At 41.1% G+C, this 16709-nt stretch overlaps 1 protein-coding gene across 1 annotated transcript in view; it reads left to right on the forward strand.

Moving 5' to 3' along the window:
• The window catches only part of edc4 (enhancer of mRNA decapping 4), a 29857-nt gene extending 13468 nt beyond the window's left edge, over positions 1 to 16389 (forward strand). The window contains exons 22-30 of the mRNA XM_004564606.6: positions 312 to 348; positions 571 to 718; positions 970 to 1125; positions 2512 to 2627; positions 2756 to 2921; positions 4210 to 4396; positions 5087 to 5306; positions 6195 to 6358; positions 13990 to 16389. Coding sequence (XP_004564663.1) covers positions 312 to 348; positions 571 to 718; positions 970 to 1125; positions 2512 to 2627; positions 2756 to 2921; positions 4210 to 4396; positions 5087 to 5306; positions 6195 to 6358; positions 13990 to 14173 — 1378 coding nt within the window. The 3' untranslated portion in view covers positions 14174 to 16389. The remainder of the gene's footprint in view (positions 1 to 311; positions 349 to 570; positions 719 to 969; positions 1126 to 2511; positions 2628 to 2755; positions 2922 to 4209; positions 4397 to 5086; positions 5307 to 6194; positions 6359 to 13989) is intronic.
• Positions 16390 to 16709: the final 320 nt, after the last annotated feature.

Raw genomic sequence — 16709 nt, forward strand, 5'->3', positions numbered from 1 at the left:
CAGTGTATGAGCATTTTATAGGGTGTTGACTAGCAAAAGAAAGTGATTACTCACACTGAATTACAGGTAGACTGATGCTTTTTTTCATGTCTACATCAAGTAGCAGGATTGAGTTATTTGTCTTCTTTAGCATTATTGCATTTAATTTAAGCCAAATATTATTTTATAATAAAGTTCTTAAAACTAATAAACGTCAGAAAATAAGGAGTTTAGGTAAATGAAACAAATTGATTTTTATGCATTAATGTAGTATTAAGTGTGCTATAAGTAGTATTGAGTACTTAGTTAAACATTGTTTCTCATGTTTACAGTGAGTCATCACAGTCCAGGCAAATGGATTCTGGTCAGGTAAATTCCTAAAAGAAAAATTTCCTTTTTTATGTTGGTTAGATGTGTCATGCCTTTATGTGCAGTAAGTGCATTATTTTATTTTTAATTTTAGAAAGTTGATTGTTACTGATAATGTCTTGTAAATTATTACTATTTGATAACATGTTGTTTGTTTCAGCAGCTCTTTGGTTTCTCATTCTTGGATTCTTTTAATTCAGCTTTTCTCCTCATCTTTAAAAGTTTAATGCAGAAGTACAGGACGAGTTGATGATGCTGTTGCGTAGCCAGCAGAGGGAGTTAACTGAACTGCGGGGACAGATTGAAACCATGCAGAGCTCCATTATGGCTCAGGTGGAACATGTCCTGACAAATCACCAGGAGCAAGAACGTATCCTTCAGTAATCTCTCACTCACTCATGATTGGGTTTTTTTGGGGTTTTTTTTTAAATTATGTTTCCAAAATAAATGTTTTGAGAAAAAATTTATACCAAAGGCTCAGTGAACAGCTGTGACTGTGCAAAGATTTAAATGTCTTTTAGCCACATCTTTGAAATCGTTATCATTACAGGATGCTTGCATTTTTAGCAATGAGCCGGTTACAATCATATTCTTGTGAGCCTTGACCTGTCTTCACCTCAGACCGCAGACTTGAGCGAGTTCTGGCAGAGAGTCAGAATCATCAGCAGCAGCTTCAGGAACAACTCAGCCAGCATCTCAGCCATGCCCTCAGCTCAGCTCTGACCAACAGAATGGACAAAGTGCTTCGGGACGAAATGAAGAAAACAGTCCCACAAAGTAAGAAAACACCAAACACACTCCCAGAGCATGATGGGTGCTATTCACTGCTAAGCATCACTGAGATTCATACATTTAAAAAGGTCACATAAAGGAAATGAATTGTATTGATAACACATTTTTAAGGTGTTTCTCATGATTTTTTTTTCATGTTTTTCATTTCTTTTGAATTGTACAGATGTTTACTTTTAAGTGTCAGATGTCTGTTCAAATGGGATGTTAATTATTGTTGTATACCAATTATGTCTGTGAAGGGTCTTAGACATCCAGGTCATTGTAGTCTAAGGAGCTTGGAAGGAAAATCATCTGGATTTTCTGAAGATGTTTAACTTCGCATCTGAGAAGCTTGTTCAGTTGCAAGAGCAATTGGTCCATGTGGGACTCTCCACCAATTGCTCTTAGAACTAAGGAAGCTTCTCGGGTGAGAAGGGAAGCGTCTTCAAGAAATTAAAGAAGTCCAGACCCTTTTCCCCCTCAACCTCCTTAGACCTACAATTGTCTCTAACAGCAACATTGAAAACCGATAATACAGTCTGAGTCAGACTAAATAGATTCACCAGGCAATCGTTAGATCAGTCACTTCTCTTTCCAGATGATGGTGGTATTGAGCCATTTTAATGTTTGTAAGTTGAGGAGCAGGAAGATCTTTATGTACTAAAACATGTCCAGTCTGCAAATGCTGCAAACTTAGTTAAACCCCTGTCCCACCCTCTGGGGTCTCTTATCAAGTCTTTCTGTTATTGATATACAAATGTTTATTGTAGGTATATTTAATAATATTTAAGGTGTTTTTTCCGCAGTGTGTATAATCTAAGTTGCACAAATGTTGTGGTTCAGCTTAGTTGTCTTGTAAGCTTAAAGTTTTAAGAACTTAAAATTTATTTACTTTCACCTTTTTTGATCTATTGGCATTTTGATCAAAGAAGAGCAAATGGTTTATGAACAGAATAGCTCGTATTTTTCCTTGCTAATAACCAAATATCATGAGGTTAACACTACAAATCACTGATGAATATAAATATGGATATAGCAGTTATTAACAAAGGCTACAATTTCTGTGAAGCTGCATTTTGTTTGTTTTTTTTCCAGCTCTGACAAAAAAGCCAAGCTCTAAGTGCACACCAGGTTGTACATCAATAAATTACTGTGTTATTTAATGCTTGAGATCATCTTGAGGCATAAGTAATGTTAAATATAGCAAAGGCAGCTGAGGTGTGTTGGACTGAGACACTAAAATTAAGCAGTCTCTTGAGAGATGTGTTCCTGCCTCGCCTCTCCTGCCCTCGTATTCGAGGATGAGATGTTCCTGTCTTTCTTTGCCTCCAGCCTCGATCACATGCCTAATTATAGAGGGGTTCCTGCTAATCTGTCTTTTCCCCTCTCTAGCAATCTCTAAGACTTTGGAGCCAGTGACAGGCCAGCTGAACAACACAATTGCTGCTAAACTGACTGCTGTGGAGGTCACCCTGAAGGACAATGTTGGCAAAGTGGTGAAATCGAAGGTAGGTGACTGCCTTACTTTACCACTTGTCTGTATTTTTTTCCTCACTGCTATGCAGGATGGGCCTTTTAGGATTATTTACTGTTTATTTTCTACATCAACCTATTCTCCCTGCCTCTTGTTCACCAGAACACAACGGATGCGATTGGTCGAGCAGCAGCAGAGGCGATGCAGGGCCCCATCCAGGCAGCATATAAAGATGCCTTCCAGAGCATTGTGCTTCCTGTTTTTGAAAGAGGCTGCCAGTCCATGTTTCAGCAAATCAACGACAGCTTCAAACAAGGCACACAAGAATGTAAGGAAATGAAGGACGATGATAAACTTGTACAAAACACCATACAAATATCAAGCTATGTAATGATCCACTGCAGGACATGTTGTCTAGGTGCACTAAAACATTAGATGTACAGTTGCTTTAAAAGTTTCTGGACGCTCTCTTAAAGGCATCCCGATGGCTTACAATGGCTGATGACCTTATTTGGATACTTAGCATTATTGCTTTCTTCATATTGAATGTTCTCAGTGTCTAGCTCTGAAATAAGGAGCTGTATGTGGAACTCTAATTAAGTAAGTGTCTCACTGAAAGATCTCAGGGACAACTTTTGTACTGATGCCTTTACAGACCCAGCCAGTCCGCTGATGTGCTGAAAAGCAGTCTGCTTATTCTGAGATTGTGCTCACGCCCACTCTTGGAAGCCGCAACCTGATCTTTTTTAAATTTATAATGTGAGAGGCCACAGTTCCGCTCCTCTAATTTAAAATTAATCCAAGGTTTGCTTTGTAAATATTACCTGCTTTGGTGGCAAGCAGTTCTGGGGACTACCTGTTAAGTAACTGCTGTAAGGTCCCCAGGTAACTACATAACCTTCCAGCCTCCCCCCCCCCCCCCCCCCCCCCCCCCCACCAATTCATACTGCTAATAGAAACTCATAAGTGATTTCATAGCTCACCAGTGGCTAGTTAACTCAGTAAGAAAATAAAATTCTGTACTTCACTGTTCACTTGAATTTGCACATGGTTTTCCTCCATTTAAAGCTAATATTAATAAACATGTTTCCCAAATGTTAACATCTCTACCTATCCTGAGAAAGTATACCTACTCCATGCCAGAAAGAGACTTCTGAGAACTACAAGTGGGGGGAAAAAGTGGGTCTGCCTCAAATAGTTACCAGGCTGTCGTAACTGTGAAAGTGGCAATTGATGCGCTTTTTGTGATTGCTGTACTAACATCTGCACTGCTGTGTTATCTGCCTTCAGCAGTGTTTTAATGCCCAAATGTTACTCGCTTAAAATGGTGCAATAACATCAAATGTATAATAATTATTGATACATAATGCTGTAATCCTCCTGCACTAGTCATTCTAGCAGTCACATGTAGGGTCACATCTGCACACAACACTTGCATCTCGGCAAACTAGCTCCAAATAAAATGAGCCAGTGGAAGCAAGTAAGAGAGCCTTTTCATGTTGCACTGACTCATTTCATATCATTATGAAAAATGTTGCTCACTAGAGTTGTGACAGTATTTAAGATGTGTTTTCTTGCGTGATGAGAGATTTTGTTCTTGACTTTCATCTTTGTAGACATCCAGCAGCTTGAGACTCATATGAAGAACAGAAAGCAGAGAGACCAGGATACACGAGACCCCATGATTGGCCAGCTCCAGCAGATGATCGACAACTTCCAGAGCTCCACTGATCAGCTGGGCAACAACATCACAGCTAACGTCCGGGCTGAAGTCCAGCATCAGATCCAGATGATGGTGGGAAAGTATGTAACTGAGCTGTTCCTTGTTTACCACTGTGTGAGCCGTGTGTTACTAGAAAAGTGAAACTTTTTTCCCACATAAAAAAAGTAAATGAATCTTCCCAAAACTGTTTACTTTACCTTTTACTTTTCTAGTTTGTCACTTAACACTTGATTATTCTTTTACTTCCGTTACAGCATTAAAAAAATATGGTCTTGCAAATCAGTATTTAAAACAGTCCTGTTGTTGAGTGATGTTGTTCACATTTATTGATCTTGCAGCGTTGACTTACATACCAAGTGGACATTTTGAACTTCAGCTACGCATACCAGCAAATACCTATGTACCACTATGGCTTTACTTACTGCATATTGAGCAAGTGTGTAATAGATTGGAGAGTAAAAACAAGCAAAGCTTAATCCTGGGGCTAATGTAAGAACATCAATTCGATCAGGTCTCTTGTTCCCCCTGCAATTAATTTCAAGGCCTCTAGAGTTTATAGATTGTCAGGAGCAGAGCAGAGAGAAAATAGCTGGCCCACTAAAACTCTTGAAAAGGAAATGACAACGCCAAACTGTGCAGAGTCAGTTTTTAAGCCAATATCTTGTAGGTTAAGGGCAAGGATTTTCCCCAAAGCGCAAAAATAGACTGCAGCGTATTTGTTTAAGATTCATGCAACTTGGAGGATAACTGTCCTTCTTTTCCCTGCTCAGCTTGCAGGAGTCTATTCTTAGCCATGTGCAGCGGATTGTCAAAGGTGAGGTGAGCCTAGCGATGAAGGAGCAGCAGGCAGTGGTCACCTCCAGCATCATGCAGGCAATGAGGTCGGCGGCCAGCACACCAGTTCCCACAGCACATTTAGACTACCAGACACAGCAGACGAACATCCTGCAGCTCCTCCAGCAGGGCCAACTCAATCAGGCTTTCCAGCAGGTAACACGCACACACTGATGTAACCAGGCTTAAAGGTTGCACTGCAGCTTCCTCTGCAGCTGAGCTGTGTTTTCCAACTACTAATTAATGCAGGCAACAACTCACTATAACTCTCATATGCATGTATGTCCACCAGGGCCGAGAAAGCCATTATCCTGCAACTACTCCACAGTCCCACTTGCAAACCCCACCAGTGCATTAGTTGTGCTGCAGGCATTCATTATGCTTGTATTTACTCCTAAGTGACTTTGTATGTGAAAATGCTTTGAATTGTGGTAAAACACGTTGCCCCTCTACTTTTAAGCTGAAAAACTACCCCGTCTAAGCTTACATGCTAGTTAAAATTACTAATTTTCTGCAATGTTTAAAAGATTTTGTGTTATAAACACATCTAGTAGTTTTGTGGTTGGAATTAATATTAAATTTTAGCATGGAAAGCTTTGTCTGAGCTTGGTCATGCCATCTCATTTGGTGTAGCTGATGCAAAGTACCTCCAAACTGCTCAGCCTTGATTGTTGGCTTCCTTCATATTATGTTAGATCTCTTGCTCACAACTTTTGAGGATCTCATGTTTTGGAAACGGAAAATGACGTAGAATTGAAACTTAAAGAAGTCCAGGCGCAGACGACGATGACCTGGATGATTGAGAACCTTCACAGACGACATAGAATTGAATTGATCGGCCCATTGTTACCTATTCTCAATCCAGCTTTCAAAGTCAGGATGGGACTGACACTGAAATGCTGCATTAATAACTTGCTTGTTGATGGAGTGCACCTTTCCTTAAGAGGCTTATTGTATGGAAAGAGATACTTAAACTTAAATTCAGGTGCAAATATTTATATAAGTGGTTAAATTGGTAACCCCCCGTCTTGGTTTACTCTACAGGCTCTGTCAGCGACTGATCTGAATTTGGTCTTGTATGTGTGTGAGACCATCGACTCTCAGCAGGTGTTCGGACAACACCCCTGCCCTCTAAGCCAGCCCGTGCTGCTTTCTCTCATCCAGCAGCTTTCTTCCAACCTCACAACTCGCTCTGAGCTCAAAATCAGGTGAGTAAACAAAGGTTGTCATTTTTGGCAGCTAGGTACAGATTTACAGTAGGCTTTTCTTTCTTTCTTTTTTTTTCTGGAGTCAAAGAGAACACATCCTTTTTCATTAATTTGCATGTAATATGTAAACAGACACAGAAAGCCAGAAGACGGTAGACACAGTTGGGCTTACACTGTAGTTGTTCAGTGAGATATGACCGTTCACAGATTTTAGTGGATGTGAGTCTTCTCTGTGTTTGGGTTTGGGATTAGACTAATGTCATAATGACTGAACAAAGGCTGAACCATTAAACAAAAAATTGGAAGTGAATAAAACTACACTGAAAAAAATGATTTGCTTTCATGCTTGCTCAGAACAGACCTTAACATTTCAGTTTCAGGTGTAACACAAAGGTCTCTGGGTAGATGTTGTGGCATCCCCATTGGCCTGTTGTTTCTGGGCAGACAGGTTGGTGGATCATATAAAGTACAGCAGGTGGTATTATACCAAACTTTTTTCCACTAGTTGCTCTTGTTTTTCTGAACTGGCAATCACAATACATGTTAAGAGTCTTTATTTATTCTGGGTTATTAGGAATATCAGGGTAATCACTTTCAGCCTAAGAATAGGTAAACTCAGCAGTGCTCAGGGCTGCATGCTACAGTACACAGGACCAGGCTCAGCATGACTACAGTATCTCTGAAGGAGGCAGATGCTTCAGTAGCAGAGAGATTTGTGTATTGTCAGTTAGAAAATTTAGCTTTATGTAACTGGCAACTGATCAAGGCTGTATTTTTTCCAGATTCATAAATGTTTATTTGTAATTAACAGTAACATAAGATGAATAAGGAAGCACTTTGTCTCCGGTTATGAAAAGCAGAAGTAAAAATGGGACAAATGTAAGTTTCAACCAGTTGTTGAACTTCTGGACTAATGATCTCTCCATCAAAAAGAATCGGTGCAGCATCTAGCCCAGGGGTGGGCAACTCCAGGCCTCGTGGGCCGGTGTCACTGCAGGTTTTAGATGTGTCCTTGAACCAACACAGCTGATTTAAATGGCTAAATTAGCTCCTCAACATGTCCTGAAGTTCTCCAGAGTCCTGGTAATGAACTAATCATGTGATTCAGGTGTGTTGACCCAAGGTGAGATCTAAAACCCTGCAGGACACCGGCCCTCGAGGCCTGGAATTGCCCACCCCTGACCTAGCCACATGAATTCTCTTTGACATCACTGAAACTTAAAAGAAAAGGGGAAAAAAAGAAGACCTCAGGCCAGATCAGCAAGGTAAAATGTCAAATCTAGCATCTTATATAACTTTAAGGTGTGCCTTCCGGTTTATTTTTATTAGATTTAGGCGTCTAATGTGAAGCTACCCTCCAGTAATTGAAAAATGATGACGAAGGAAACTCAAGCTGAAGGTTAACCTTGGGTTTGCTACCTCTATCAGAAGCACTGAGCCTTGTTCTCAAGTCCACTCGTTCCTAAACATAAAGATGACTAAATATGATTCATAAATTCTCAGGAATGTTGTGCTATTATTTGCACTTTAAATATATGTCTGTGAAGGTTCTCAGTCATCCAGGTCATCGTAGTCAAAGGAGCTTGCAAAGAAAGGCGTCTGGACTTCTTTAAATTACTTGAAGACGTTTCGCCTCTCATCCGAGAAGCTTCTTCAGTTCTAAGGTCAAATGGTGGAGAGTCCCAGATATAAACCTAGTGGGAGTAACCCCCCACAGAGGGACAAAAGGACCCCCTGATGATCCTCTAATCGCCTGAGCCAAGGTGTGAAACTGGGTGTGGGTCCCAATCAGCCAGAGTTTCGGGTGAGTTCATTGTGAAACCTGGCCCCACCTTATCATGCGAATTCCTGAGATCAGATGGCCCAGGATGTGAGTGGGCGTTAAGGCGTCTGGGGAGGCATCTCAAAACTGGATTATAGATGGCAGAGAGTTGGTGTCGTAAACCACCGCCTCTGTTCAAAGATGGTCGCTCACAGTGGACATAGATGGCTTCTTTCACTCCTCTTTCAAACCATCTGTCCTCTCTGTCCAAAATGTGAACATTGGCATCCTCGAAAGAGTGTCCTTTATCCTTAAGATGCAGATGGACTGCTGTGTTGTGCCATGCGCTTGTGAAGTGGCTGTTTGGTCTCTCCAATGTAGAGGTCTGGGCATTCCTTGCTGCACTGTACCGCATACACCACATTGTTAAGTCTGTGTTTTGGCGTTTTGTCTTTCGGGTGAACCAGTTTTTGTCTGAGCGTGTTGCTTGGTCTGAAATGCACCGGGATGTCATGCTTGGAGAAAACTCTCCTGAGTTTTTCTGATACACCGGCTACATAGGGGATGACAATGTTGTTGCGTCTGTCCTTCTTATCCTCCCTCGCTGGTGTCTGGTCTTCTTTTCTGTGCCTCTTTGCTGACTTTAAGAACGCCCATTTAGGATAGCCGCACGTTTTAAGTGCTTCCTTTACATGTGTGTGTTCCTTCTTTTTCCCTTCAGGCTTAGAGGGAACATGTTCTGCCCGGTGGTGTAGGGTCCTAATTACTCCAAGTTTGTGTTCCAGAGGGTGGTGGGAGTCAAAGAGGAGGTACTGGGCCGTGTGTGTGAGCTTCCGGTAAACTTCGATGTTGAGGTTGCCATTCTCTTCAATGTGCATGGCGCAGTCCAGGAAAGGCAAACAGTTGTCCTTTGTGTCTTCCCTGGTGAACTTGATGTTTTTATCCACAGCGTTAATGTGCGCAGTGAAGGATTCCACTTCTTGTGTTTTGATTTTGACCCAGGTGTCGTCTACATATCTGTACCAGTGGCTGGGTACTCTTCCTTTGAAAAAGCCAAGAGCCTTTCTTTCCACTTCCTCCATGTAAAGGTTGGCTACAATAGGTGACACGGGGGAGCCCATGGCACAGCCATGTTTTTGTCTGTAGAAACCCTCGTTGTATTTGAAATATGTAGTGGTGAGGCAGAGGTCTAACAGTGTGCAAATCTGATTGGGTGTGAAGTTGGTCCTGTCCTCCAAGGAGCTGTCTTCTTGTAGTCGATCAACATTGAAGTTTACCGGAAGCTCACACACACGGACCAGTACCTCCTCTTTGACTCCCATCACCCTCTGGAACACAAACTTGGGGTAATCAGGACCCTACACCACCGGGCAGAACATGTTCTCTCTAAGCCTGAAGGAAAAAAGAAGGAACACACACATGTAAAGGAAGCACTCAAAACGTGCGGCTATCCTAAATGGGCGTTCTTAAAGTCAGCAAAGAGGCACAGAAAAGAAGACCAGACACCAGCGAGGGAGGATAAGAAGGACAGACGCAACAACATTGTCATCCCCTATGTAGCCGGTGTATCAGAAAAACTCAGGAGTTTTCTCCAAGCATGACATCCCAGTGTATTTCAGACCCAGCAACACGCTCAGACAAAAATTGGTTCACCCGAAAGACAAAACGCCAAAACACAGACTTAACAATGTGGTGTATGCGATACAGTACATCAAGGAATGCCCAGACCTCTACATTGGAGAGACCAAACAGCCACTTCACAAGCGCATGGCACAACACAGCAGTCCATCTGCATCTTAAGGATAAAGGACACTCTTTCAAGGATGCCAATGTTCACATTTTGGACAGAGAGGGACAGATGGTTTGAAAGAGGAGTGAAAGAAGCCATCTATGTCCACTGTGAGCGACCATCTTTGAACAGAGGCGGTGGTTTACGACACCAACTCTCTGCCATCTATAATCCAGTTTTGAGATGCCTCCCCAGACGCCTTAACGCCCACTCACATCCTGGGCCATCTGATCTCAGGAATTCGCATGATAAGGTGGGGCCAGGTTTCACAATGAACTCACCCGAAACTCTGGCTGATTGGGACCCACACCCAGTTTCACACCTTGGCTCAGGCGATTAGAGGGTCCTTTTGTCCCTCTGTGGGGGGTTACTCCCACTAGGTTTATATCTGGGACTCTCCACCATTTGACCTTAGAACTGAAGAAGCTTCTCGGATGAGAGGTGAAACGTCTTCAAGTAATTTAAAGAAGTCCAGACGCTTTTCTTTGCAAGCTCCTTTGACCACTTTAAATATAGCTTTATTATTCTTGCATTTTTCCAACATCTGTAGTGCTGAAAAACTTTAAAAAATCTTTGTTTTTCCTATTTATTTTGATCAAGTACATAATATACATAGTCATTTAGGAAAAAATAGTAAAGCATATAAAAATAAAGCAAAATACACTACAGTGCTCCACTGAATCTGATTTAGTTTACGTATCCAAAAGGAGTGAGAACAAGGAAACACTTATTTAATCCTACCCCTTCTTTTTAAGTTATCAGTTATAAAATTTATCCAGCTTACTTATTGATATAAACCTCAATAACAACAGACACATTTTTAATAGCATGGGATATGCACACTACATTAAATGCACATTTTTATCATAACTCCCAAACATTACTTGGCCTTGCTGTGTGGAGGTAGCTCCAGTTTTGGAATGCTAAGTCTAAATTCTGAATAACCATTAAGTAGCATGAAGTTTAACTAAAAGGAGACATTCACTAAATAAAAGTGAATAAAAAATCCTGTGATGTTTGAATACTAAAAATCCATGCACTGTCTCCACTTTAAAGACAATGCACAGTTTGAGCACTCTTACTCTTCATTGCAGGATATCATAATTTCATTATTGTCTCACACCATTGTAGTTTGATGTAAGACCTGTCCTGTGATACAGCAGGCATAACTTGTAATTTTGGAAAACGTCATAGATTTTAATCAAAAACCCGTGAACTGTGCAGGTTTATGTCATCACATAACGTCTTAATTATAACTTTTGAATTGCATGCGATGTCTTCTCTCCCACACACGCCGGCTCTTATGCTCCCCTCAGTCAGTAATAAAGCTTGTCTTTGTCTAAACTTTTGCTGCCCATCTAATCTGTTTTGTATGTTCATTACTCCCCATCTCCCACGTGCTAAACGGTGCTAAAGTGCTGACCCCATCACCCGGCTCCGTCTGTAGCCCTGCTGCATGGCTATCCTGGGAACGCCGATGATCCCATGAATAGCATCGCAGTTTTTGGATGCACTCTATTGTTCTGTTCTTGCTGCGTCCTTGTATCTTCCCCCCCCCCCCCCCCCCCCCATGTAGTTCAGTTTTGTACTTTTTGTTTTGTTTTTTTTTTGGTCCTCTTTTTGATTTTTCTTGTTTCAGTTTGTCATATAAGAAGATGAAAGGCAGATATGACCAAAAAGCTCATTCTGCAACTGCTTCTATAGGCAAAGGTTTGGATAATTGCACATCACAAAGTTAGTGAATCAATTAGGTTAAGAATAGAATATATATTATATTCTATTATATTCTATTAAGACTTAACAGACTTTACTTGCACTTTTTCACCTGATATCTGTATATTCTGCAAATTTAGTAGGATAAATCCTTCAGCTCTCTCCCTGTACACGTGGTATTGTATCTTGTCTGAAGCAGTGAGAGAGACGCAGCTTTCCCCACTGTGCCACACAGCATAAAGTATCAGAGGTGGATTATCCTCTTTCAATGCCCCTGGCAACTTTTTTTTTTTTTTGGTAGAAACTCAGCTTTTGGTGCAGCTCAGAGCAAGACAGGACCCAGTAGTGCTGCTTTTTTCCCCTCCTCGCAACTGAATTATAGTTTTTACAGTCAAATAGCTGATTTTTTGTTCCCTTTGTGATTTTTATCATTTAGAATATTCATGGATAGCCCGACATCAGAAAGCACTCTCACTGTGCCCCTCTCTTCTGAGAAGAGCTTGTCCTCTCATACCCATTTCTCCCTGAAAACCTCTTTGTCTCTGAGTCCCTTTACAGCATCGTGCTGTGTCCACATCATCTGTTTGTTTCTCAGTTTACACTACAGCTGCTAATGTGGACCTTTGTGTGCCATCAGCAGAGAAGAGTGCACTATAGAAACCTTATTAAGACTGAGAAAATCATAGCTCTGAGTTTTATTTTAAATTTAAAAAAAAAATAGATTATAAGCAGTTAACACCATTGTTTCTGGTGTTAACTGCTGGCTAACTTTAATTATGAAGGAAAGCTTTCACTCATGAGCAAAAATAAATCAGACTGTTAAGTACACAGTATATGTGGAGTAAATTGTAGTTCACATCCGGGTAAAGATACCACAGAGCTGTCTTCAGGCTTCGTTTTCAGGACTTGTGATTAGAAGTATTTCAGAAGAAGCTCATAAAAGATTCCCAAAGCACAGCTAGGATTGTTGGGACTACAGAGGGTGTCATTATGCACAAAATCTGTGCTCTTAGCTGCATCATTAGCTAGCTGTGAAGTACACACTGTTGCACAAATGAATACGAGAACAATTGAGGCAGCGTGGAAAAACAATTAAATATGTGGTTTTGAGGTGTTTGACAAAATGCAGTTACAGCCAAATTAACTTCGGCAAGACATTAACTTTCAGAGAGACATATGGTATCTGTGCTGATATGTGCAGTGACATTAAAAGCCCCTTTAAACAGTGTGCTGGCAGTGCTGAGGGGGATTTGATAGACCTGCAGTGTGTGTTGTGGGGCTCTGGCAGGAGACCAACTGGCAACATGGGAACAGCTCTAATGTTAGACTGGGATCAGGTAGCACTCCGGACACTGTGATGAATGGTCATTTCCACTGTACAGCTGGACACTCTCACCACCAGATGTCTGACTCTTACAATTAATTCAGGAGTTAAGTGTAGTGCATCCCGAGCGAGAGGACAGGAGGCAGGTGATGCTGATTTCTGCTGGGCAGTTTGATGAAAGCACAATGTTCACAGGCTTGACATTCAAACTTTGAAAGCAAAATGAGAACTCGGCTTGCTCTCCTTCTGAAGCAGGGGTGTCAGACATAAGGCCCGGGGGCCAGAATTGGCCCATTAAAGACTCCAATCTGGCCCACTGGACAGCTTTACAAAATGTGGAAGAGGGCATACATTTGTTTTTACTTTTAATAGTATTTTTTTTGTTTTTACACGTTTTGTAGCTTTTCGTGCTACTAAAGACCTCTCTCACGGCCATGCATACTACACCAAAATAAATAAGTAATAGATGACAATTAAATGACAGAAAAGTTTTACTGTCATTACTTTAGTGTCTACTATAGAAATTTCAGTTTTAAAAACAACAATAATCAACAAAAACTGTTTTATAAATATGGGACAATCTGGGTTGTGAGCTACCAGAACCCTCTGTAATTTTACACATTAATCATGTAGAAAAATACTCAGATGTGCCATTTAAATTGTACTACTTTGTCTTATATTAAGCTATCTCAGGGATTAAATGTGCAGTTAAACATGTTTTACATTGTCAGAAAATGCATTTTCACTGGTCTGGCCCACTTAACATCAAGGTTGGCTGTATGTGGCCCTCAATGTTAAATGATTTTGGCATCCCTACTCAAAAGCCCCAAAATTGTCATTTGTGCAAATTGTCCTTCTGGTGCTTTTATATGTTAATAACTTACTGCTGATGGAATGAAGTTTCAGGTTGTATATGCAAACCTTTAAATTTTCCAATTTTTTTTCCACCAAATGACCACAAACGCTTTCTTTTCCTTGAGCCTGCCATTGCCTCTGTAGGTGTTCATTGTTATCTGACCTCTTTCTCTTTCCCTCCATTTTAGCTACCTGGAGGATGCGGTAATGAATCTGGACCACAGCGACCCCCTGACCAGAGACCACATGTCGTCCGTGCTGGCCCAGGTCAGACCAAAGCTCTTTGCCTTCCTGCAGCAGGACCCCCACAGCCCGCTCAGCAAGAGGGCGCGGCGCCTGATGATGATGCTACAGGGACTCGTCAACCACTAGTTGTCGGTTTAAAGGCTGCTGCCAAAGAGTGGTTTTCCTCTTGATACCGATCATATGTCCACCGTTTTTTTGTTGTTGTTTCCCCCCCCTGGTAGTGTTTCAGAGGAGAAAGTACCAAGGACAGCTTCTCCAGTTTCTTGGATCCTGATCAGGATGCGTCTCTCCTTGTTTCATTTCTCCTCCTTCCCCCTTTTCTGCACCAGTGAAGTGTCAAGTCAAGAAATGGACAGTTTTTAGTTTCTCAGTTTTTTGGTTCTTTTTTCTTTTTGTTGTTTTCTTCAAGACAATAATGGTCTGGGGTGAAAGCTTACTGTTGATTTATGTTCAGAGACTCTTAAGTTCACTGTAGCTACATCCAGACCTTTGTTACAGCTGCTTTATTGACCCAAGAGACCTGGTGGTCGTCTCTTCCATCAAGACTGTCTCAGCCATGACAGCAAGAGAGCGCTGAGATTCTTTCATCCCCCTTAACAACAACAACTGAAAAAACAAGAATGAGAAAAAAACATACAAACAACCTGACACAGTTTGATTTTACATCATCCAGACGTGCATAAGACTTGAAGAATGTCCAGCCGAGTGGTCCATGTGAGGCCAGACGGGGCTGTTCCTTTTGTTGTGCTGTTTCCTCTAAGCTACCTGCCAGGCATGTTTTGGGATGCTGAACAAGTTTTGATGCAGGGGGCTACTTCTGAGCAACAGAAAGAAAACATGCTTTGCCTCAAAATGTCGCCTTCTATTTTGGCCTTAAGAGCAAACAGCAGGCTTGTACACATTGTTACTTTCTTCCACACAGACCAGCATCCTTCTGCTAAAGCCTGGAATTTGGTAGTCGTAGGATTATCCTCCCTTAGTTCAGTTTTTCTTTGCTTTTTCTTTCTTTTCTTTTTTTTCTTTTTGAAGCTAATCCTGGCAACCAAAAGAATATGTACCACCCAAAGCCAATTTTCTTTTTCTTCGTTGGTGGCATATTTCCTATGAGCTGTTTCTTAATAGGTCTCCAACCTATTAAGAAATAGGTCTCCTATTTGTTTGGCCCTTGCCAGACTAGATCTTTGAAGAGAATCAACACTATAAACCTTTTTGATAGACAATAATGCAATTTACTCATGACTTTTTCATCTGCTTTGGTTTTAGAAATCACTCTAAAGAGGATTTTCTGAAGGATACATTGAGTGTAAGAAATGTTTGCAGAGGTCTTCCAGGCTGTAAAGAATTCCCCTTCAAAACCTGAAATGTTTGGAGCTCAATATTGAAGCCGGCAGCCGTCCACATGTACAGCTCTGTCCACAGACTTCTCCCCATGTTTTTTTCTTCCCTTTTTTATATAAACATTTAGTATTTGTAAGCCATGTACCGGTATACTTGCGTTAAAACTTGTCAAAGTAGCTTAATAATTGGAAAAAAAAGGAACCTTGGTAAACATTAAATGTTACAGATCCTGTTGTTTTACCTGGCAATTGCAAATATTGCTTGTAAACTCAATGTGCAGTGACTTCTCTTAGGCTCTAGGAGGCAGCACTTGGACATCCATCCTGCTTGAAATTTAGGCTTTGAATCCAGAAGTCATTCCTGCTCTTTCAGTATCAATGAAAAGCCCGCCTTTAGATTGTAAGCGCACCATTTGTTCACATTTACACTGAGTTCAAAGTGTATAATATTTTGTGTAGATCCCATTCACACACCTCATTGTTTCATGACTGGGTGGCTGCACTGAATTGCTGATTGTAAAATAAAAGTTCAGTTCATTTCAAGTGTTTGTTCAGAATCTGTTGGGTTTGACTAGCAAAGTGCCTTACTGTAATTTACCTGTTTTGGATGATAACTTGCGCGTGCGCGCACACACACACACACACACACACACACACCCCTGATCCATCTAAGTTTTACAATCATTTATGTCACTGAAATATGTGGGAAGGCTCAGGCACCACAGCGGAGGAGAAGCTGTATGTTTTCTTTGCAAACATTTGTCCGGAGGCAGGTGATCAGTACGGACATTTGAACTCTCATTTCAGTGTTTGAAGAAGAAAGAATTTTGACTACTTAGCAGTTCACTGGGAGCTCTGCATGAGAAACAGAACAGAAGTTAATGTGGATTTTTTTTTTCTCTTTCCATTGTGTTCATTTCCCTCTGCTTGGTTAATTATGTTGTATCTTTTACGGTTTGTTTTACCCCAAACATTTTGGAATAAAAAAAACAAAACGTGTTCAAATTCAGGTGTCTTGGTGTGTCTGTGGGAAGGTCAGGCTACTTCCTATAGCAGATATATAGTGATGGACCTCCAACAAAAGTTAGCAGCAACCATTAAATTACTGTTGAGGGATTTTAAATGAGAATGTTTCAGTTTTTTGTCACTTTAATGTGAAAGTTTAGTAGGAAAAAAAAAAAAGAACCTGGGATAAAAGACTTCATGGGTTTTGGCTCATAAACCTGTACAAAAACATGTGACCGTTTTCCATGAGTTTTTGCTGTACCGCTAGAACAGGGGTGGGCAACTCCAGGCCTCGAGGGACGGTGTCCTGCAGGTTTTAG

This window comes from Maylandia zebra, linkage group LG7 (assembly GCF_041146795.1).
Source record: "Maylandia zebra isolate NMK-2024a linkage group LG7, Mzebra_GT3a, whole genome shotgun sequence".
NCBI classification, from domain to species: domain Eukaryota; kingdom Metazoa; phylum Chordata; class Actinopteri; order Cichliformes; family Cichlidae; genus Maylandia; species Maylandia zebra.